Source organism: Argentina silus, assembly GCF_951799395.1.
Source record: "Argentina silus genome assembly, chromosome: 9".
Taxonomy (NCBI): Eukaryota; Metazoa; Chordata; class Actinopteri; order Argentiniformes; family Argentinidae; genus Argentina; species Argentina silus.
Window position 1 is genome coordinate 20400448 of NC_139663.1, and position 24211 is coordinate 20424658.

A 24211-nucleotide genomic window follows, 5' to 3' on the forward strand; every position below is an offset into this window, starting at 1 on the left:
CTTTAAAGACGCCACGTTGTAATAATGTGTTGATCATGCCGATAAATCAAGCAGACACACCCCCAGTATTTCGATTGGCTCTGGTCTTACTTCGCTGTCCTCAGTACCCTGCCCTATAGCATAGGATCTATGGAACATTAGACGACGTGGGGCAGACGTTCAGTAGTGGTCACTTGCCTATGGGTAGAAGTAATTGGTTTTAAAGGCTACACCTCTATCTAATGTTGTCACTATCAAAAAAGATATACATACATTTGTCATGCAGCCATAACTCAACTGTTTTTTAAGTGCCAGCTGTTAATCCACTCATACGCAAGTAGGGTAGATTAAAACGCATGTTGTCACTGCCTTGTCTTCAAGCCATGCTTTTCAAGCCAATTTGAGACTGCACAGATGCGCAGCGCCGCCTGTTCTCGCCTGACCCTGCCTGCTTTCTAGTCAGTTTGCTTTCTAGTCAGTTTTTTGGGGTGGATCTAAGAGCGCTCCCTACGCTGTCTCACTTGTCTTGTACTTGTGCCACTTATGTACTTATGTCTCGTACTTGTCACTTATTGTCTCGACCCTTTTCATTGCCTACTGCTTATTTGTATTTTTGTATGCTGCATTGTCATGGAACCAAGCCTAAGAATTTTACTCCCTGCACTTGTGTATGAGACGTAACAATAAACTTGAAACTTGAAACTTGAACTTGAGACAAGGACAGAATGTACCATGTGCTGAAAAAGAGCCTGAAGTTTGAGGCACAGTAAAACTTTTTTTTTTTTTTTTTAAATCATTACATCAAAAGTGTAATTACACAAGAGACAGTAAACAAGAAATCATCTCATAAATATTGATATCAGAAAATGTTTTTTAAGAAACTCTATTTCCATTTTGATTAAAAGAAATATTATATATATTACATTTTGGTGTAGAATTTTTTGACTTCTGTTTATGGATTAAATATTTCCATCAAGGATATAAAAATGCACAATGTATTCAACAACTTTGCTACCATTACATTCATAATAACATAGGATGTCTTTCATACAGTTACAAGGAGCAAGGAGGTTGTTCTGAAGGAGGTAGTGAGACAATTGGTTAGAGACAGCACGGTTATTACAGTATTAGATAATTGTCATGAAATATTATTGTTGTTGTTGTTAATTTATAAATTTCCTAAATGTTTTCAATTATTATAAAAGTGTACCCAGAGAGGCTTAGAAAACCGGTCTGCTATTGCTGTTGTCCAGAAATTAATCAATAAGTGGAGGGTCTCAGTTTCAACCATATCTGATGAGGGTAGTCATGGTGGTAATACTAGCAAATACAACTTCCTAACTGTCTTTCCCACAATGCAACAATTGCAAATAATACTGCATTATTTTACATCAGGGTTGGTTTTCAAAGCATTTATAAGTGCATTTATAAAGCATTAATAACTGGCTCCTGATTGTAAGTCCTTTATTTTGCAAGTGAATATCGATCAGTCTATACTAATGACTGTTTGTAAATGGTTCATAATTGAATAATAAATATAAATTATATATATAATTATAAACCCTTTATAAACTTAATGAAAGAAAGTTTCCTTTCACAGCAGACGGCGGAAACACTGTATCTGAGGCTCTCTACCCCCGCCCATCTGAATTATCAACCAATCAGAAATCACAAAGAGGTCATCTGGCTAAAGTTGAATGAAGTCAGAGAGGGAGCCTATACGGTCTTTGATGAAGTTCATAGTATCTATGATAGTAAAATAATCCACGTTGTAATCATTTCTCACTGATGAAATAATTCATTAGGACGAAATAAGATGAATAAGATGAATTAATGGATACAAGTCGAACATAGACCCATCGTTGGTCAACCTTAAACAGAAGTTGAAGCAGCCTAGTGGTTCTTGATAACTGAGGTTACGATCTGGCAAGGTAGTGAAGGTTGAACCGGGTATATATGGCAAACGCTGGTAATGAGGATGGGAAGCAGCTGGTCATCTGACTCCTGCACACCTGACACCACTCCTGAAATCAACCTGACCAGACGAGAGAGAGAGAGAGAGAGAGAGAGAGAGAGAGAGAGAGAGAGAGAGAGAGAGAGAGAGAGAGAGAGAGAGAGAGAGAGAGAGAGAGAGAGAGAGAGAGAGAGAGAGAGAGAGAGAGAGAGAGAAAGAGAAAGAGAAAGAGAAAGACTGCCCTCTACCTAGAGGTAGAGGATGTGACAATAGCTCTATCTCTGAAATTGAGAGTGGTTACATTTCTCCAGCCCCATCTCTCAGCTGTTTACCAAAAAAGTGTCAGGAAGCTCACGTTGTTGTTGTTTGAATTACATAGTGCACATTTAAAGCTAATCTAAATTCGATAAACAGCTAAATGTCAGGTACATAAAGCTGAGGGAGGAAATTCATATTCATAGACAGAATTCTGGACGCAAGGACTGACTATGTTGGAGTACAACAGTTGTATTAAGCTCATAAGCCATGTATAAGTAATATATTTTTTTAGAATTAATGGGTATATATCATCATTTTTTCTGTCCAAAAATGGCTTCATGAAATACAAATTGTGGCTTTAAACTGAAAGAAGATCTGGGCAAAAATATATCTGTCAGCCTTATGTTTTTCTTCATTAGAAAGGGTTATGGTTAGGAAATTATAAAAAATAATTTAGTTTTTTTGGTCATTTTAAATCAGGAAAAATCTGTTAATTCATTTTATTGCCAATATGATTTGCAGTCCCACAAGGATGTGTCCTAGTAAAATCAATATGTTTGTGTCCATGATATTTTGAACTCATATTTTCAGCTTTTTTTATGCTTGTGTACAAAAAAGTATTCTAAAAGTAATCTTATGAATATGTTACCTATTTTCAGTAACCTACCTGAAAACAATACTGATTACATTTTGAGCCTTGTAATCAGTATTCAGTTACCGATTACAATTTCAAAGTATTCTACCCAACCCTGCGCACGACTGAATTTAATAGAATATGTCAGGTTCTGTGATTTTCTGGTTGGTTAGGGGCGTAATGGAGAGACTGCCTTACAATACTGAGATGACAGTGAATTACGTCGGATAAGCACCTTGGCATAGCCAACCGCTAAGAGAACTGTCTCAGAGGGAGAGAGAGAATATTAGACATGTAGTGACAGGAAGGTGTAGAGAGAGACGCGTTGGTGACAGAGAGCATGAGAGAGAGGAGGAAGGAGAGTGGCAGAGGGGGAGGGAGGGTGAGGGCAAGAGAGGTTTCCTGCGAGAGAGATGCCAGGCCTGTTTTTCTTGTTCCTGCATATCTCCAGAAGGTGGGACTGCCGTAAACAACGCAGGACGGAACAGCAGACAGGCAGGGCTGTGGGAGCACAAGGTACTGGAGTACTGGACACACAAAAGGTACTGTCATTTGTTGTTTCTACCTTGACTTTGTTCGTGTATGTGTGATGTGTGAGAGAGAGAGAGAGAGAGAGAGAGAGACACTTCTGCAGATCAGTCAGAGTATCAGAATCCAGCTGCTGCTGATTTATCATAATTACCGAGGTAAGACCCATTGTCCCTTTCCACATTCTTGTCTTTCTTTGAAGATGATGTGCAGAAGCCAATCTTGCTAAACTTGAACCACTTATTCTGAACTGCACCTGTCATGGACACACACACACACACACACACACACACACACACACACACACACACACACACACACACACACAGAGGAATGCTAAGCCACATTCTTACCGTCAGCTGAGGGAATGTGTCAATGTGACAGTCATTTCCTGCCACCATCCCTTTTTCCCGTCTTTACATTTTTAATAATGTACCGTGTGACTAATCTGGGTGTCCCTGGTACATTTTTCCCAGCTTCTGCTTATCCCTTCACTGTTAGAAGAAAGTAGGGTGCTTATCGATATTTTAAACAGGACAGAACATGTATTTCCTCTTATGGTAATAGCTGAGGAGTTGGAATATAATGTTTTGACCATATGAACAAAATTGGGGTCAAGTCCTACATGTAGGTGTTCTAATACGAACCACAGACACAACACTTCTAAAAGCCTGGGATGGTTTTTTAGCAAAATATGTAAAAGACGATGTAAATTATCAGAAAAAGACGGTTCTTCACAAATCCGGTCTGATCATGATGTACTCATTTGTGTATATTAATCTCCAGGCGACGTGATATTACTTTAGAATACAGTGTAATATTTGAATTAATCAAACTTAATGGACGATAATTGTGAGAATGTTGTAAGAATGTTGTGTAGCGTCTTTTCCCTTTTTTAATAAGACTGATATTATCCATCAGGTTTTATCCCCGGTTTCAATGTGTTTACATTTAGTCTCTGGAATTTGTTTCATTGATGTTATTCAACTGTCCCTCTCACCTCAGCCCCTCTTTCTCTCTCTCTCTCTCTCTCTCACACACACACACACACACACACACACACACACACACACACACACACACACACACACACACACACACACACACACACATACACACAGATGTCTGCGATGCCCCCTTTGGTGGCCCCCAGGAAGCCATCAGGTATCCGAGTGATGATGCCTCTGGAGGACCACGGTTCTGTCCCTAATCTCCCCGCCTCTTCAGGCGTCAGAGGTAAAGGTTCTGTCCCTAGTCTCCCCGCCTCTTCAGGCGTCAGAGGTTTGCAGAGGTTTTTGTGGCATGCAGCTCACATTAATGACATTAGTAATAACTTGAGCATAAGCTACATTTTCAGGTTGAAAACACATTTACAATTGTAGGAGCCATCGCCACAACCACAAGTTACCTGAGTATGTGACTTATTGAGGAGTTTGTTATGGAGGCTCGGCGTGTTTAGTATAAACAGTAGTATCCGATTCTGAACAAAACCAAATACTGTCACCTGCCGTGTGCGTGTGGCCTGAGTGAGAGTGGTTTTAAGTATTTAAGACTGTGTGAATATTTTGTTGTTCTCCTCAGTGAATGGTGCCAGTAGTGAGCAGAGATACAAATCTCCAGTAAATGCAGAGAGAGAAGTGGTATGTATCAATGTGTGTGTGTGTGTGTGTGTGTGTGTGTGTGTGTGTGTGTGTGTGTGTGTGGGTGTGGGTGGGTGTGTGTGTGTGTGTGTGTGTGTGTGTGTGTGTGTGCGTGTGTGCGTGTGTGTGTGTGTGCATTTGTGAGTTGGTAGAGTTGGTGTACAAAAATGTGATGTGAGTAACCTTGAGACCTAAGAACTTGTATCGGTCGTGGGAACTAATGCCTAGGCTGTAGCTCAGCGGGCTACCACAGTCTTGAGGCTGTAGCTCAGCGGGCTACCACAGTCTTGAGGCTGTAGCTCAGCGGGCTACCACAGTCTTGAGGCTGTAGCTCAGCGGGCTACCACAGTCTTGAGGCCAGCGAACAACTCTGGTTCAATTCTCCAGTTGTTCACTTGTACATACCTTCAGTGCACTATACTTCAGTAGTACTACATGTGAGTGTGTGTTTTGGTTTCTTGTGTAACCCTGCTCTCACAGTCCCATGGCACTGTCCGATACTGATGGACTGGTTTTATGGGGGTGTCTGTTTGTCAGGAGATCCTGAACCACTGCTTTGATGACGTGGAACGCTTCATGGGGCGTTTGCAGCAGACCGCTGAAGCACAGAGCATGCTGAACCAGAAGAAGAAGGAGAAGAAGAAGAAGAAGAAGAAGAAGAAGAGCAGACATAAGGACCAAGACGGTGAGACCGGCCCGGCCCGAATCAATTCTCAGAAAATCTGGCCCGGCCCGAAAATGCTAGGTCTAATAGTAAGAGTAGGACTTGCTAATGCAAGTCCACTAATAAAAACATAATAGCATCAATATTGTAATACTGTAATATTGTATGTGTTGCCTGAGTTTGTTTTGTTTTGCATGCAGATGATTTGCTGACCCTGAAAGCCTGCTCTCCATCTGAAGAGGAGTTTGTCAACATTTTTCAAAAAGTCAAATACTCCCTCAGTCTTCTGGTAAGACACTTCAGTGAAATAAAACTGTCTCCCTATCTTAATCTCCCACTCACTCAAATTCACTGGTAAGGCTATTCAAATATAAATATTAAATATAAACAAGCCCCAATACCCTCAAATACAAGCTGACAATTTATACATTAACCTCATAGTAATTGTTTGATTTCAAATCCAAACTTTTGGAGTATAGGGCCAAAAGAAGAAAAAATGCTTCACTGTCCCAGTAATTATGGGAGGCATTGTATATTTGTTTGATCTCACCTATTTTACAGTTGTTTTTTATTAGTATTGTAGTATTCAGTATTTTTATCTCAATGTACATTTTGTTCTGACCTTTGGTAAAATCCACTTTTAAACACTGTCTTATAAACTTGAAACTGGATAAACTTTAAACTTTTAGGACCGTCTGAAGTCGTCCATTACAGAGCCAGACTCAGTGGAGCTGCTTCATCATGTCTTCGTCCCTCTAGGCCTGGTGAGTTTTCACTCCCCAGTATAACAGATATGGTTTGATGAAGGACAAGGAAATCCAAAGAACAAATCCGAACAGAAAAACGCTCATTTATGCCGGAAAACGTGTATAAGTATTAAATTACTATGTAATTGTTTTTTTTATAACTACACACGTAGTAGTGGTTCAAGTGAATCAAGTCATGTAGATCAATAATTGTACACAAAAATGATGTAGTTGTTCTGATTAATTACTATCTTATCTGTTATTCACATATTACTGTCTGCCTTTCTATTCTTGTCTCAGATGGTGAAGACCACTGGTCCAGAGTTGGGGGCGACAGTGGCCAGCCCGGCCCTGACCAGCGGTGCTGTATCTCTACTGCAGGAACACCTGACGGAAGAAGAGAAGGAGCTGTGGACCTCACTTGGGCAAAACTGGACCTTACATCGGTGTGTGTGTGTGTGTGTGTGTGTGTGTGTGTGTGTGTGTGTGTGTGTGTGTGTGTGTGTGTGTGTGTGTGTGTGTGTGTGTCCAGTATATTGCATATAAATATGACTGTGCCTATTGCATTATGCTGTATGTTTGTGTAATTAAGCATTATTTGTGCCTTTGTGCTGAATGTATGTATATTCCCGACACAACAATTGTTTGTGTGCGTTTATCTTTTCACACTTTCTCGCAGCTCTCAGATCAGTGAGTCAGTTCCTCCATATACACCTCTCTTCCTGGATGGATGGCAGCCTGAGGCCTTTGACCCAGAAGGTCAACTTTTGGAGGACCCAATTGAGTCTGAACATAAGCAGGACGCTCTCACAGACAGTGGAGAGGTACACATAGTCTACCTAGTGACAAGTCATAAGCACCAATGACAAACAACTCAGTTGCATACCATTAACTAATGGAGTTAATTAATGAAGTTATTGTGTCATTATTCCGTCCCAAACATAGGATTCTGCTGATCAGACAACGGAAAGGCCCTCTGTCCAACCCACTGCTGAATTGTAAGTTTACACGTAGAGAAGCTGACATTCTCTTATAATGACCCTACACATAATGACCCCCCACGTCTTAGAATGACCCTAACCACACCACAAGCCTTCTCCCACTGATGCGTCTTCTTTTACCCCCAGAGATGTCTGTGAGGTTCCACCAGAAGGCGAGAGACTGTACAGCTGTAGCTACGACTTCGTGGCGAGGAACAGCAGTGAGCTTTCTGTGCTGCATGGAGAAACCCTGGAGGTACAAACTGGAGGTTGACTGGGCCTGTCCAGACAGGCCTCTACTTCTTAGGTTCACATCAACTCCACATTGCTTATTCCTGCGTCCAATCCTTTCAGATCTGCTGCATAGGATAGGGTCCGGGCCGTAAGTCCAGGCCACTGTTTCTCCATCTGTTGCTCCCATCTCTCCCTCAGGTGGTGGAGTGGTCAAAGCGTTGGTGGAAGTGCCGTAATCGCTTTGATCAGATTGGCTTTGTCCCCTTCAACATTCTGGAGCCTCTGTCTGCCCTCGACCATTCACAGAGAGGCAGCCCAGTTGTACTCAGACAGTCCAAGGTAAACACACACACACACACACACACACACACACACACACACACACAAACAAACACACACCCTGAGTGACTCATAATCTAGATCCCTTCTTTCTGTTACAGAAGGTGCCTCTCTCCCCTCAAAACAATAAGTACTTTTCCTACGCCCCAGCAAGCCCCCCCGCCACTGCCCCCCGCCCTCAGAGCATGCCCCCCTCCACCCTACAGGGAGATGGTGGAGACAAAGGTACAGTAACAGATTCATTGGTTCCCAGTGCTGAGCTGGATATGAACTGAATGTGAGCTGGTGTTTGGAGGGTTGCTGGCGTGGCATCTAATGTGAACCTGAGAAAGGCACTTTACTCTTATCTGAGAGTGTAGCACTTAACCCTCCCTATGTATACATACGTACTGTGCCTATAGAAAGTCTATTGTCCCTTTCAAAATGTTCACCTTTTGTTGCCCCAGAGCCTGGAATCGAAACACATTCAGTCATGAAGTTTTCCCCACTGATCTACACAACCTACTGGGCAGTTTTATATATATATAAAAAAAAAAAAAAAGTTAAATACTGTATTAAAAATGTTAAACAGAGATGACCTGTTTGCAAACATCAATACCCCCCTTGCTGTGACTCTCCAAAAATGAGCTCAAATGCAATTTTCTCTTGAGCCTGACAAACATACCCGTAACATGACGCAGCTGTTCTTCACACAGGACATAGATGATTCACTTCCTTAAACAAATGTATTTGTTGTAAGTCCCTTTGGATAAAGGCGTCTGCTAAATGCCATAAAGGTAAATGTAAAAAATAGTGTGGAAACAGAGATGCACATGCTGGATTTGCATAAAACGTAATGCTTTGTGGTAAAACCCAACAATGTCCAACCACTTTAGCAATAGAGCGTTGACATAGTGTTTATATAATGATTCCGTCGGATAGGAAGTGCCTAAATGAACACAACCAAATGATTATTTCTGGCTATCAAATGGAATTCATGCGATTATTTTGCTTACAAGGAGGGAACGCAAAAAATGTCAGCACCGTAGGTCTCTCTCTTAACGTATATGCTCCTTGATGCTGGAGGAGGGGGGCAGGGTCAGTCATTTCTAGCGACAAAAGGATCCCTCTTTTCAAACATCTTTCACAGCTCTTGCCTCCTCATGGTGGCTTTCGGTAACAGTTCCCACATCTCATATCTGCTGCAGCAGTGGCATTGCAGTAGCCCACAGTGACCTACCGTGTCATCATAAGTCTGGCATATTTGTATCAAGATTGACAGTGTCCATTTGTGTGTGTTCTTTGTGTGTGTGTGTGTGTGTGTGTGTGTGTGTGTGTGTGTGTGTGTGTGTGTGTGTGTGTGTTTGTATGTGTGTGTGTGTGTGTGTGTGTGTGTGTGTGCGTGTGTGTGTGTGTGTGTGTGCGTGTGTGTGTGTGTTATCCACGTGCACAGCTGTGATGGTGAACGATGAGCTCCTCCAGCGGCTGGCCAATGGGAGGGCGGGCTTCACGCGCTCCTTGGTGATCCCCCGCACACAAGAGACCTGGGCTCCCCTGGATTACCACTCATCCCCTGCTGAGGTGGAGGGCTGGCTGAGTGGAAAGGGTTTCAGTGAGCAGTGAGTGGACGTGAATATCAAATTTGACATGCCACACTGAGGGTAACATTTGGAATGTTTCATTTATGGAAACGTCCCTAATGGCAATCCCAGTATTAACATATTCAATTAACATATTAACATCAACATTAACATTGACATATTCAATGTCAATACAATTTAAATGAACTTATAAAACTTCAATACAATTGCAATCTGTTGTGAACTAACTACCACTGAAATGCATTGCACAGCAATTTCATGTTGTAAATGTATTGAACCGAGTAAGTGGTTATATGCGTTTTTTGTTTATTTGTGTGCTTGCGAAGCTGTTTCACCTTTCGTACACCTTTTAAGCGACACACTCCAAACCAACTTTAAAATGTGCACAACACACATATAAAGCCGATAAAGGAGTAATTTGACCATGTTTTTCATTGCAAATACCTGTACCCACCCAGAAAAAAGATCAAATTGCAAAACGCTAAATCTTTCACCTTACTCTCCCCCTCCACAGAACAGTTCAGAGTCTCGGCATCCTTACTGGGGCTCAACTATTTTCCCTGAATAAAGAGGAGCTGCGTGCTGTGTCGCCAGAGGAGGGAGCCAGAGTGTACAGCCAGATCATGGTGCAGACGGCCCAACTGAAGGTACAGGCGCTGTCATGCACTAACCCTAACCCTAACATTAACACTAACCCTAACCCTAACATTAACACTAAACCTAACCCTAACATTAACCCTAACCCTAACATTAACCCTAACCCTAACCCTAACATTAACACTAACCCTAACCCTAACCCTACGATCAAATCAGTCTCTAACAAGATCATAACCCAATATACAACATACCAACATAAAGCAAGATATTCTGATCGCCAACCCAGTTACACAAGAAACCGGTTACATTAAACTTTCCATGGTATCGTCGTAATGCTGAGTCTACCTTGAGTCTACCTTTGAAGGTGTGAAAGATCAGAGTGGGCATGTTGTTTCATGTACAGTTAGGTCCATATATATTTGGACTCTGACACAATTTTTGTTATTTTAGCTTTTTACCAAAATATATTCAAGTTACAGTATATATGAATATGGGCTTAAAGTGCAGACTCTCAGCTTTAATTTGAAGGTATTCACATCCAAATTGGAGGAAGGGTTTAGGAATTACAGCTCTTTTATATGTAGCCCCCTCTTTTTCAAGGGACCAAAAGTAATTGGAGAATTGACTCAAAAGCTGTTTCATGGACATGTAATTATGAATTGTGTCACTGTCCAAATATTTCCAGACGTAACTCTGACGTAAAATGTTCACTATTGTTCGCATTTTACCTCATCATAAATGGCTAGCAAACTTTGAAATACTAATTTTAAGTACAGAATTGGATCAGCCCACTGAACAGTGCACATCACACCATGGTCTGAATGGAGGTTTGGCTTTATTCAAAACCAGAAATGTGTTCACTTCTCCCATGGTGAATCACCACCCCAGATCTCAAAGGACCCTTTGAGTGAAGGGAGCAGGTTTTCTGTTTGGAATCTAGCCTTTAGGTCACAACAACACACATTTACATTTTACATTTACATCGACAGTATTTAGCAGACGCCGTTATTCAAAGCGACTTACAGCAAATAAATTTGACTAAGCAAGTGAATCATCACACTGGTGTCTCTCTAAACCCTGTTGCTATGTGCTCTCGCTCTGCTGTCTCCCTCACCCTATCTCTCCCTCTCTTTCAGGACCTGAGCAAAGCCACAGAGTTGGAGGCAGTGATGGAGAAGCAAAAGCTTAAGGTGGACTTAGAGCTTGAGAGTGGTATACTGTGACAGACCACAACATGTCCAAACTATACGCAAACATACACTGGACGTCACTTAGGAAGGGAACGTACACACTCATGTTATCGCTATGAATATCCTAACACCAACATTCATCAATTGATCTGCACATGCTTTCTCAACAATGTCACCAACTTTGGTAAACTTATGTTAAAGATACACAGAAAAATTGTAAGATGTTCTCACTCTTAAACTGTGCCTTGCTTATATATCATTAATTTAAAAGTAAAACAATATCAATTACAGATTGCCCCTTCAACTTTGTAATTTGTGCCTCTTGTTCTCACCATAGATACAGTAGCGCAGTTTCATAAGAGAGATTATTTTGCTGTGAATATGATCATTTTGGCCTGATATACATGTATATCTGTGGCTCTGTTTTAGAACATCCAACATCATTGTAATCTGACTCCAATCTGACTGTTTTTATTGATTTAATATATTTGTTAAAATGATCCCTATTTACCATGTTTAAATACTGAATGAAGTTGAACTTGGGCGCTCTTATTTTGAAGAAATCCTCATTTGCAGACATTCACATTCATCGGAAGTAGGTAGGCGGAGTTCCACTGTTGGAGGCTCAGAGAACCCAGACCCGAGCGCAGCCCCGTGCCCCCCCGCTCCACTCGTGAACTGAAAAACCTCTCGTCTGCCAGAAAGCCACAAGAAGAAGAAGACAACAACAACTCGTGAACTGTGTTGTTAATCCTTAGAAATAGTCGTGCATTTGAAAGATATACAGTCACGATAAGGATTGCTCTACTTGACCGCTACCTGCTATGTCGGCCCAGGCGCAAATGAGAGCATTGCTGGACGAGTTGATGGGGACCTCAAGGGATGGTGAGTCTTTATCAACCGTTTAGCTAGCTAGCTAGCTAGCTAGCCATCGTTGGCTAAACATGACAATGCAACGTATGCGTTAATGTTCTCAGATTTGATAGTAAACACATACTACTGTTGGATCATCATGGTAAGTGTTGTTTGAATGGACAATCCCGTTCAATCACCATCGTCACGACTACTAACTAACTAGCCACCAACCAGGCAGAGAGACTTATCTTGCATTTAACCACCACCTCAGTTAACTTCACCGTCGAACAGATCTGTCTCAGTGGTTTATTTGGAAGAGTTTTCTGACAGTAACAGTGGCAGTAATTCTGTCCGCTGTTATATGATATGTGGGGACTGAACTCAGGGAAAACAAACCCTCCTCCTCACCGGAGACAGAAGCATACTGAGCAACACGTTCGCAAGCAGTGCGAGCAAGATTGCTAGCCTACTTCATGTAAAAAAAGATAGCTGTAAAATATATGTATATATCTGCCGACAAAGTCAACACGTTCGTTCAAAAATATTTGTCTGCGTATTTATAACCCATTCACTGTCGTCGCGCTTATCTGGCGTTTAGGCTATGACGAGCACGGTATTTTTATACAGTTTGACGGTTATTGGACGGTATTTTGTTTCTTAATCATTAAAGTTCTGAATATGTTTAATGAGTATGCATAATGTGTACTGTGGCTGGCTAGGCTGGCTTGCCTGGTGGACATTTTCACGAAGCTGAATGTGCTGAACACACATCTCCAAGGCAGGGGACTCTACAATCTGGGAATTGGAAGATGGCATCAGGGGCTTTACAGCACGCATGGGGCTGTGGCAGTAAAACATTGTTCCCTGTTCTCTCAGCTCACCTGAACAGACAGACAGAATCCTGTGTGAGGCAGTGAAAAAGGACATGGCAGAGCACATGCAGGAGAACTTTAAGAAGTTCTTCACTGACACCCAGGGTTCTCAGAGATTCCAATGGGTGAGGTATCCGTTCCTGACCCAGCCATCAGAAGTAGGTCTCAGTCTTCCAGCGATGGAGGCCTTAGCTACACTGCAAGCTAACAATGGCAGCAAGATGCCTTTTGAGGCAAAAACTGACAGTTCTACAGAAGGAAGAGGTCTCCTGCTTGGCTGAGAAAGCAGGTGATGTTCTGATCCAGTTTGGTAACAAATACCTGTGAGTCAGAGTTCTCAACCCTGGCATAGCTCAAAAACAAGGACAGGGTAGCACTGTGCATAACAATGGCCCAGAATAGACCTGCTTGTTGACAACTTCAAACAGCCACACACCTCCCATTAGTGTGTGTGTGTGTGTGTGTGTGTGTGTGTGTGTGTGTGTGTTCCATAATTTTATTCCAGTTCAAAATGGATATCATTGATTGTATTTTATCAGCAACAGTTCCAACATACACTTTTCATCATTATATGCACTTGCTGAACCTGTGTTTGTGTTAGTTATAGTTGCATGGTTTCATAAGCTTGGGTCCCAGGTAAACAGCAAATTTCTCATTTGGAGAAAGAATAGCTTTATTCAGTCACTTTGCCAACTTTATTATCCATAACTTAATGAATAAACAGGCATATGTTACCAATAAATAGGCAAACAGGGAAAAGGTTTGCCACTCTCCCCTCGCTCCACAGCTCCCTCCCCTGCTTGTGTGTGAGGCCCAGCCCTGCAGGGTCCATTTTAAGATATCCTCAGTTATCAGCCGATAGACTCAGTTGTCAGATCAAAAGGATGTAGTTCTGAGATCAACCTCCGATACTCCCTTAAACAAAAAGGCTATACTCCTTACGGCCATAAACGAAACAGCTCCACTCCTTATGAACACAGCCAATGGAAATCGCAATACCTTGATTGGTGTACTTTGATCAGTGGGAAGCAGACAATTTGTGTAAACAGAGAAAGCCTTGGCAAAAGGCAGAGCTAACCGAAACATTCTGAAGAAGAAGAAAAAAACACTCATGAGAGATTGATTTATAGGCAATTGTAATTTGCAACACCGAACTTTGGATAGCTTTAAACATTTTCCTTATCCCTCACTGAACCGTTAGTCGTACAGAAGAGGCAACAAAGACAAGGTAACTGAGTTAATTTTCTCTGTCATAATTTCTCCTATTCTGTTTTGTTCGTAGAGCAATGTTTCCCACTGATCAAAGTAGCCTACACCAAACAAGGGATTGCGATTTCCATTGGCTGTGTTCCAGAACTTCTCTGCACGATGACCAATCAGTTGAGTGCAAAATGGCTTCAGTCGAGATTCATTCAAGACAAAAATGGAGGACAGAGAAGTTGATTGTAGCTGTCTCTGCTTATCCCGAACTGTACGATGCCTCTTTGCCAGCGATCCATCACTGTAGAATGGACAGAATTGCATTGATCTTCTATATTTATACAGTTATTGTCCCTCCAAAAACCTAAAACTGACTGGGAAGATATTTCATATAGTCCCCCTCTTTCAGGGAACCAGTAGTATTGGAAAATTGGCTTGACAGGTATTTCTGGTACATCAGTGTGTGTTCTGTCACTTCATTTGTGCAGGCATAAGAGAGCTGTCAATGACTAGTATTGATTTTAGGTTTTGCTATTGGTGTCTTGTCAACATGAGGACCAAAGAGGTGTCAATGAAAGTCAGGGAAGCCATTGTTAGGCTGAACAATCTCAGAAACATAGCCAAAACTATAAGCTTGCCAAAATCAACAGTTTCAAACTTAATTAAAATTAAAATAATAATAAAAAAAAAAAAACACTGGTCAGCAATCGCAAATGGGATGGTAGGCCATGGGAGACTTCTACAGTGGATGACTGAAGAATGCTCACCATAATTAAGAAAAACTCCAAAACAACTGTCCCACTGATCAGGAACACTCTCCAGGAGGTAGTTGAGAATGTGTCAGAGACTACCATCTGCAGAATACGTCACCAGCCAAACTACAGACGCTTCACTGCAAGGTGCAAACCACTAGTTATCCAAACAGGATGGTCAGATTACAGTTTGCTAAAAAAGTACCTACAAAGGTCTGGAAAAAGGTATTGTAGACAGGTAAGAGAAATATGACCATGTAGATGAGTGACTGCAAGAGGGAAGTTTGAAGAAAAAATATCTGTGCAAGCACACCACCTCATCTATGAAACATGGTGGTGTTATGGTTTGGGTGTGGATAGCTGCCAATAGAACTGGCTAACTTTTCTTAATTGATGATGACAGGAGCAGCAGAATGTATTCTGAAGTGGACAGAAACATCTTGGCTATGTCTCAATCCAAAGGCAGCTGCCTCTCGGTCTCCCTAACCCTAACTCTTCAAAGGTATAGTTTTTGTCTGAAGGTAACTGAAAAGGACTCTGATTTGAGACAGATTCGAAGGTAGCGGTTACATCAAACATGTTCACGCTTCACACACAGAAAAGATGTGATTCTTGTTGCTAGGCTACCAAATACAGTGGTTAGCTGCTTACACGAACTTTGTAGGCACTTCTGTGCTAGTAACAGAGTAGCTTGCTAGCATCAGAGGCCAACATACATTAAGAGGGTGTATTTCCATACAGAAATAGTGTCTATTTATTTAAGAAATTGTCGTGGAAGAAATCCTCACTTTCACTGCTCTCAGCTTCAGTGGATTTCGTCCACCATTTAAAACTTTTTTTTTCAGAACATTTACATTTCGCACAGAGTTATGGGATATCCTACCATGCAATGCCTTCAACATTGGCCTAATGAAGGCACCTTAAGCACATGATGCCTTAGCCTAAAAATGCTGATTGTAACTTCCTGCCTTCAAACACTGCCTTAAAGACAGCATCCTTTCTGATTGAGACACAACTTGTGTCTGCTCGAGTACAAGCAAATGGCTGTTTTTCAAATATCCTTTTCCATTTTGCAGTCATTGTAGGTGTCGTTATCAGTTATTGATCACAGTAATTGCTTCTTCTTTTTTTTTTTTAAGTAGAGTAGTCCAAACGCTTTCTACCTCAACCCGCATATTCACCTGACCAGTGCAAAAATAGAAGCACCAATAACGCTCAATAACAACTTAGAATAGACGTGTAAATACATACCAGGTACAAGTTATTTGTTGATTATATTGGACACTATTGGACCCTCAGGCTATGCGCCTTCCTGCAATCAGTGTTTGTTCATTCACACTTACCCTCCTCCTGGTCCTTCTGCTCCAATACTTCAACAGCAAATTATGTTTGGATGAGCTTGAATTTCTGAGAATTAATACGGGCCGGGTCGGTTTTGGGTATTGTGCGTGCGTAAGTATGTTTATGACAAACAGAATTTTGGCGTCGGGCTGAAGTTTGGAGAAGGGGCAAATGGAAAAACACTGAAGAATTCTTGACTTTTTTTCTTTCTCTTGTAGTTCCAGTCCCAAGGGCAAAGAGGGCAACATAGCTCCATGTTTGGTTTGAGCACAACAAGTTGCAGATCCATGATACTCACAATGCTTTAACCAGAATGCATATAAACTTACCTTTTAACAATGTTTAGAGGAGGATTACAATCATATAAGAACATTGAAAGTAAAAAGAGTGAAAATCAGTTTTTCACACGTTTTACTTGAGGATAAGCTTTGAATTACATGTTGATGATGTGACAGGTTGAATGGCCAAGAATTTCTCACGTCCTTATGCATATAAGTGGCATACATTGATTCAAGGCCCCGGAATGCTCTGGTTTAGGGTTAGGGTTCAAGCAGAAGCATGTTTCATCCCACCAGTCCCGGTTATGTTTCAATGGTTTGTGGCATTATAGTTATCCTCTTTTACCAGTGGGTCCAGTAGCTCGGTTTGCAGTGATAAGATTTCTTGTCTCACTTTGTTGTTCCCCTCCTCCCCGCTGCAGGCGATGAGACACGGCAGAGGGTCAAGTTCACAGACGAACGTGTCTGCAAGAGCCACCTGCTGAACTGCTGTCCCCATGACATCCTCTCAGGAACAGTGAGTAGCCCAGTATTCCCCTGTCCTTCAAGAGAGCTCGTAGGAACAAGTCACCGACATTTTATTACTTTACAGTTACAGTATCCTTGTTGTTTTCCTGTTGCTTTAACATATACTGTGCCTTTCATAAATAAAGGGACAGTGAAGCATTTTTTGTATACTATATACACTTTTACGTAAAAGTATACACTTTTACGAATCAAACAATTACTATGATAATGTAGAGATTCTCTGCTTTTATTTGATTGTATTTGTTACTTTTCAATGGGTCACAGACTTCAGGCAGTTATTACATGCAAAGGATTGTTGGCCAAATGATAAACATTTAAACAAACTTTCAGCGCATGGACCTGGGTGAGTGCTCCAAGACCCACGACCTGGCTCTCCGGGCAGACTATGACATCGCCTCTAAGGACAGAGACCTGTTCTTTGAGCTGGATGTAAGTATGGGGGTTTAAATGCTCCAAAAAAATTTGTGTAGGGAATTTTCAATACGGGTCAGTTGTAGGCCATTATTTATTAATTAATTAATCAATTAATTATTATTACACATTTTCACTTTCACATCAACCAGGCAGGTGCTGGTGGGTAAAAATGCGGCCACGTGAACAAATAGCAGGACCAAATAAACAGCTCTGAACACAAGAAAGTCACATATACAGTTGGCAGGGGTTTAATCCCTGCACACCACTGCACTTCAAAGCCGCAGCGCACCGTACACACGGTGTATACATGGTGTGAAGTGCTGCCAAAAGCCAAGTGGTGAGAAGAGCTGTGAAGGATGTTTGAAAAGAGAGAATGGTTTTCCTTTCAGATACGTGTTCATTGGCAGAATCATGTTTATTATGGCAGCTCATGAATTGCAGCTCACACATTCTCTCTCAGCGCAGAGAAACGGGGAAATGTTTTAGACTGTGCTAACATGAATAAGCGCAAGTTGGCTTTAATAATGTAGCAGAATGATTAAATAATTAGGTTTTTAATAATTCATTAAAATTAATAAGTAATTAATAAGTTAGGTATCTTCATGCATGACGGCAGTAAGTAGTGTATGTTGGGTTTCAGTGGGATTGAGACTGAATAGAAAAGTAGCTACAGTTATAATAGAGTGCGAACGTCCACATTTTCAGCAAGGCCAGCCTTCTCTCCTTCTCACACATTGTAATAATGATGCATTTATTTTGTATAGTGCTTTTTGAGGGATTGTTTGAAGGGGGAGAGCGTGCGATCAAGTAAAAGATTACCCTCCCCCATAAGTATATTCTGTGATTAAACTTTTGACTCCTGGCTGGCTCGAGAACTTGTAGTTTCAGCAATAAACAATTACAAAAACACATCTCACTTTAGTCACACTGGATTTTAGGTGGCTCTAACCATCTCTGGCGAGAGAGGCAGAGTTGGATATTTTTGGTGACAAACAGGACACTATTGAGAGGCTGTGTTGGTGAAAATGACAACCATTATTGACAACTAATTTGGCCACGTCTCTCTTCAATGTCTTCCACAGCAGAGGTGTGTCTTTTTTCCTTATAGCCGTATGGACATTTTACGATAGCAGACATGTATTCCCCTTGGGGGTTAGGGTATTGCATATTGCTGCAAACATAAACAGCCTTTTGGACTTGCAATGACTACTGAAATACTTGCGTCTCAAAATGCAAATGAATACAAATGATTTCCACAAATATAGGTTACAGAGTCCGACAGCAGCCATGTATTTTCTCCGAAATATGTAGCGTGGAAAGGAGGCATGCAGGCAACGAGCATGGTGCTGTTTCTGACAGCATACTGGATGACTGTCATTCATATTCTATTAACCAGCTCAATATAACATCAATAGGTTTAGGCTATTTACATACCCACCCTGGGCATAATACCCACCGTATACCCACCCTGGGCATAATACCCATCCTATACCCACCCTATACCCATCATGAGGTTTCTACAACCTAGCCGACAAATTAAAGTTCATAACGCAAGTGCACAGGAGGACACTGAATTAATCATGGTGACAGTGACACATTTAATAACGTCCTGCACACTCTCGCATCCCCCTCGCGTTCTCTCTCACTCATTGTAATGGAGGAGATCTCCCTCCTCCATCAACGTCACGTCAGCCATAACTGTTGATTGAAGTCTGTAAATAGAGACGTGCCAGAAGGGAGGTTTGTTTCGCTCACCTGTTAAACGAGCAGTTCTTAACAGCACAGGGCCTATCTTTTGATGATCAATATTTTCTTATTCACAGTTATTTGCTGTTTTCAATCAAATATATTACATTTAATTTAGAGATGACCTCAATACTGTTAGGCTACCCTGCTAAAGGTTCAAGTATATTTAAAAATATATATATATTTTTAATTTTGCCATCTGCATTTAACTGTTTGTATCGGCCCTACTCAGGCCGTGGATCACATAGAATCGTTCATCTCGGACTGTGACAGGCGAACAGAACTGGCCAAGAAGCGGCTTGTTGAAACTCAAGAGGAGATCAGTGCAGAGGTGGCTGAGAAGGTGAGAGGACTGACATCTGTGTGGGTGTGTTTGTTTGTTTGAGAGTGCTTGTGTGCATGTGTGACTGAAAGTCTGAAGATTTCTGAGATGTATTGGGAAGCATATGTGAAGGAGCCTATCTGGATTTATTTTATTTTCATCCGTTTCATGTTCTTTGTGTGTGTGCGCGTGTGTACACGCAGGCAGAGAAGGTGCATGAGCTCAATGAGGACATCGGGAAGCTGCTGGCGAATGCGGAGCAGCTGGGTGCAGAAGGAAACGTGGACGAGGCTCAGACAGTGCTACAGGAAGTGGAGAAAGTGCGCAACAGGAAGAGAGACGCTGAGGTACCCAAATGGCAGAAACGCATTAAAAAAATATATAAAGCCTTTATCAGACAAATTATCTCTGTATTGCAGGCTTACAGTTTCAACATAGTTTGCTCTCAACATCTCTCTGTTATTGACATTGGATTCAGCCAGAGCTACAGCACATTAATCCAAGCCAGTGGTGCTGACCATGGCAACCATGACAACCATGGCAACCATGACAACCTTTGCAAGTCATCATTGACCAAAAGAGCCACACCGTCACGGCGTTCCCTCTGCCATACCCCAGCAAAACAGACAACCTGTGTCAGCGTTAGAAATTATATGAAATATATGCCTACATTTACCGCTCGGCTTATAAATATATGCCTACATTTACCGGAAGAGGAGAGGGTGTGGATCTTTTGAATAAAGGTGGCTCTTGAATAACTCGTTGCCTATTACGAGAGTCTTGGGACAATTGTTTACAAATTGGGGAGTGTACTCACTGATTTGTCTTTCGATCTCTGGTGGCTGCCTCTTCAAATGGTGTGTGCATGCAGAAACACAACAGCTAATGTTGTGGGGGGGGGGCGTTATATTATTATTCTAATTCTCTCTCTCTCTCAGGATGAGTACAGGAACTCGATGCCTGCCTCCAGTTTTCAGCAGCAGAAGCTTCGGGTGTGTGAGGTGTGCTCTGCCTACCTGGGGCTCCATGACAACGACCGTCGCCTGGCCGACCACTTTGGCGGGAAGCTTCACCTTGGATTCATTCAGATCAGAGAGAAGTTGGAACAGCTCAAGGTGTGTGTGTTTGTTTTAATGGTGTAACTAACTGAGTGTGTGAAGCAGACCTGAGTTTCTCAAGGTACCATGATCAGGTCTGGTGTGAATGTGTTTGTATGTTCTTTTGCCAGAAGCTGTGATTTGTATATTTGGAATGGTATTGAAATGTTCTGAGGATTTTAGTTTTTTTATGTTCAGAAAACAGTCTTGGCGAAGCAAGAGAAACGGAACCAGGATCGGCTGAAGAGGAGGGAGGAGAGAGAGAAGGAAGAGAAGATGACGAAAAGGAAAGTATATTTCAGCAAAATGAATTATTTAATCTTTTTTTTTTAAATGTTTAAGCGATGTAACACCCCAAAATCCAGTATCATCAAAAGTCCTCATCAGTCAAAAATATTGACTAGCAATGCAGTGTTTCCACTATATGCATTCAGCAGCATTTGCCTGCCACTGTAAGATGTTTACTGCCTCTCCTGTGGGATTTTAAAATTGTATGAAATATGAGATATGCTGGTAAAGTGATTGCATCATAATCAAAGAATACCATGACGAAGCTGTCTGGAGACAAACATAGCAAGTCTGTATTGGAAGACTAGTAAATATAGCTATTTTATATTAGCTTTTTTAAATTTTATTATTGTGATATAATATTTTAGTTAAACAAAATCTTCTTGACTGAATTTTCAGATGAGTTTATTAAAGTATTTTTAAAAGAAGAGAAAGAATGCCCCTGATAATAGAGAAGCAGAGGTAGGGAGAAGGGGGGGGGCTCTGGGCTTTTGAAAATGCTACCAACATTTTGAAGGGTACAAAGAAATGATGCGCTCTAAAATATCTAGTGGTAAGTTAGCTAGTTGCTACAGGATTTTAATGTTCTTACAGATTGCCTAATCAAATACTGTGAGAGAATTATCCAACTGATTTCTTTATCAAGTGTATTTACCTTACTAGACGGGTAGGGGGTAGAGGCAAGTGCAGCAAGGGAGAGAGGAGAGAGGAGAGGGCAGAGAGGAGGGGGAGGAGTAGAGGAGAGAGAACGCCTTTGTCTGGGAAGCAGAGACTGTCAGGATGGGACCCCAAATGGGTAGATCTTCTCAGGCTTACACCATGGCTCTACCACACTGGTGAGTCATGGTGAGTCTATTCAGGGTCACACCATTTCTTAAATAGCACTTCATGTATATTCTAAAATGAGTGTCATTGGGGGGGGGCTATGGCAGAGTGTGTGTACGCAACCCCCCCCAACCCACGGTGGGCACTACGCCGGCAGCGCAATTCAATACCTTGACCCCCCACTGCTGAAAAACTGTAACCCTAGCCTTAACCCTGGCACCAGCATACAGCGTCTCTTATGTGGATTTATGTTTGCAGATGTAGTGTTACTCAATAAAACATTCAGCTTTTATTGGTTTTGATTGAATGATGCGATCTCGGAGCCAAGAGAGGAGGAGGAGGAGACAGTGACTGGGTTGTATGTGTTTGTTTGTTTGTTTCATTCTCGCGGTTTGCTGTGCTGAGAACGGTTGTGTTCTGACTGTCCTCTCCCCGTGATCCCCATCAGGCCTCGCTCTGGAGAGCACAGGAGGCGTCGCTCCCAGTCGTCCTCCCGCGAGAGGTGCCGTTCCCGTTCTCACTCCCGGGACCGGGAGAGGGAGAGGGAGCGAATGAGCAGCCGCTCCTCCAGCAAGGGCCACCGGCACAGCCGAGAACGCAGCAGAGGGCAGGAGAGCCGCTCCAAACACAGGTATCCAACACACCCTCTTGTTAAAATGGTTGCATTTCCAGTCCATTGCTCACACTGCTCAAATTAACATTAGTCAATGGTTGTGTTTGCCACGTCGGACATCAAATTGCTTATAATGACATTCAACACTTTCGCCTCCGTCGTTAAGCAAAGAAAACTGTTTATGTCTGCCTCCTGCTGGATTGACACTTTGTTTGAATACCCGAGTGATTTTGAGGTGCTCTGCACTTCCTTGTTCAAACAAACGATTAGCAACAACAGCTAAACGCCGAAAGAGCAGTTTGGTGAAGAGCTAATCTCGGAACCCAGAATCTATTCTCGCAAGTTAGACATGATTCAGCCTCAGATCTGCCCCCGAGAAGGCAGTGACGCCTAGAGATGATATATACGCAGATGAAGCCTCTGATTAAACAACACACTACTCATAGCCCACACAATTAAAGGTGGCGACGTCCTCGAAACCTCTACCACTCACAAACAATTTAAAATCCCTCAAAGCAGATGCTGCTTTCCTCAACCTTAGCTACCACACCCACAGAAACCCGGCACGAGCACGGCTGTATCCCAAACTGTTGGACAGGAAGTCAACATGAATTGCACTAAAACTCAATTTCTTCGTCTTTACCACTTCCTGCTCTCTCCACATCGCTCCCTCACTCCACCGCAGCTCGTCCCGGGATAGGTCCTCCTCTTCCTCCGACTGGCGGAACAGAAGATCAGGGCCTCGTCGCTCGGAGGACAGGGAGAGGGGAGAAGCCTAACCACGCCTCCCAGCTCAAAATGAGGATGCTGGAATGTTCTTTTTGCTCTTTACTTACACTCAAACTGACCTGTGTTTTTAAGCCTGTTGAGATGCTCTGGTGGGTATGTCACTTCATTTAGCTCCACATTCAAGTTCAAGCTTCATCCCACGTCACAAATCATGCGTCAGTGAGAATTTGACACTGTTTTGGCATCCATCCGATATTTTATCAGGAATATTTTTGTGCGAGCCGGGGATGGCAAATGGATATGCAATTCTTTGTGAGAAGGAGGGATGATTTTCATAGGCCTTTAGCACGTAGCATTAGGCACAACTTCAGGATAATGTTAGCTTCAGGATTTGTTGCTATAGTAATTTATCTGTTTTAAAAGGTGAGCAATCTTTGTGACATGGGTTATCCTGAGTTGTGGCTGAATGTTGACCAAAGTTAGTCCACTAACTCCCTTATCCCGCTTTGTGGTATTACCCCTCTGATCCCATATGTTGCTTGTCGTTCAATCTGAAATAATGCAAATCCATGCTTATGTAGTCACATCACAAGGGAACTCCGTGTCAACTGCCATGTCAACGTCTTAGCTGAGAAGACTGCAAGCAATGATTTTTCTTTTTTGGTTTGTACATTTATACACTGTTGTGTATTTAAAGTGAACTGTAGTGGTTTTATTATGTAACTGTCCTGAAATTAATAAAAATAACAGTACAGGTCAACTAATGGTGATATTGGATCTCTTGTGTTGTGTGTCTTTGGGGTTATTTATTGTACATCAGGGTTCCCACAGCTTTATCCAAACATAAAAAAATTACTTTTCAAGGGTGCCCACAATCTAAATCAAGGACATTGAATCTCTTGGCTGGGTCACAGTTTCAGCCCTTTTTGCTACGGTTTTGCCATCCCATTCACATGATTTACAGAGGAATTTAGTTTTAGTTTTATGAATAATAATATGTACATAGGAAATCTTGCTATTCTGTGTGA

General features: G+C 42.0%; 2 protein-coding genes across 3 annotated transcripts; both read left to right on the plus strand.

The window, feature by feature from the left end:
• Nucleotides 1–3279: 3279 nt before the first annotated feature.
• eps8l1a (EPS8 signaling adaptor L1a) lies at nucleotides 3280–11613 on the plus strand. 2 transcript variants are annotated; one of them, XM_083676775.1, is made up of 15 exons: nucleotides 3280–3367; nucleotides 4475–4589; nucleotides 4935–4993; nucleotides 5531–5678; nucleotides 5858–5946; nucleotides 6347–6421; nucleotides 6704–6849; nucleotides 7083–7227; nucleotides 7349–7401; nucleotides 7531–7639; nucleotides 7816–7956; nucleotides 8058–8181; nucleotides 9389–9554; nucleotides 10051–10183; nucleotides 11270–11613. In XM_083676775.1, exons 2-15 carry the CDS (start codon nucleotides 4475–4477, stop codon nucleotides 11354–11356), a joined length of 1590 nt encoding a protein of 529 aa, XP_083532901.1. In that variant the 5' UTR covers nucleotides 3280–3367; the 3' UTR covers nucleotides 11357–11613. The 2 variants fall into 2 exon arrangements, with proteins under 2 accessions (XP_083532901.1, XP_083532902.1); XM_083676776.1 differs by lacking the exon at nucleotides 3280–3367 and adding an exon at nucleotides 3490–3511.
• Nucleotides 11614–11757: 144 nt separating this feature from the next.
• On the plus strand, nucleotides 11758–23953 carry LOC310809499 (putative RNA-binding protein Luc7-like 1). Its single transcript, XM_083676784.1, has 9 exons — nucleotides 11758–12208; nucleotides 17044–17138; nucleotides 17480–17578; nucleotides 19542–19652; nucleotides 19835–19978; nucleotides 20570–20746; nucleotides 20927–21013; nucleotides 22288–22472; nucleotides 23140–23953. The coding sequence occupies exons 1-9, from the start codon at nucleotides 12148–12150 to the stop codon at nucleotides 23231–23233; spliced, it is 1053 nt and encodes a 350-aa protein (XP_083532910.1). The 5' UTR covers nucleotides 11758–12147; the 3' UTR covers nucleotides 23234–23953.
• The last annotated feature ends 258 nt before the right edge of the window (nucleotides 23954–24211 follow it).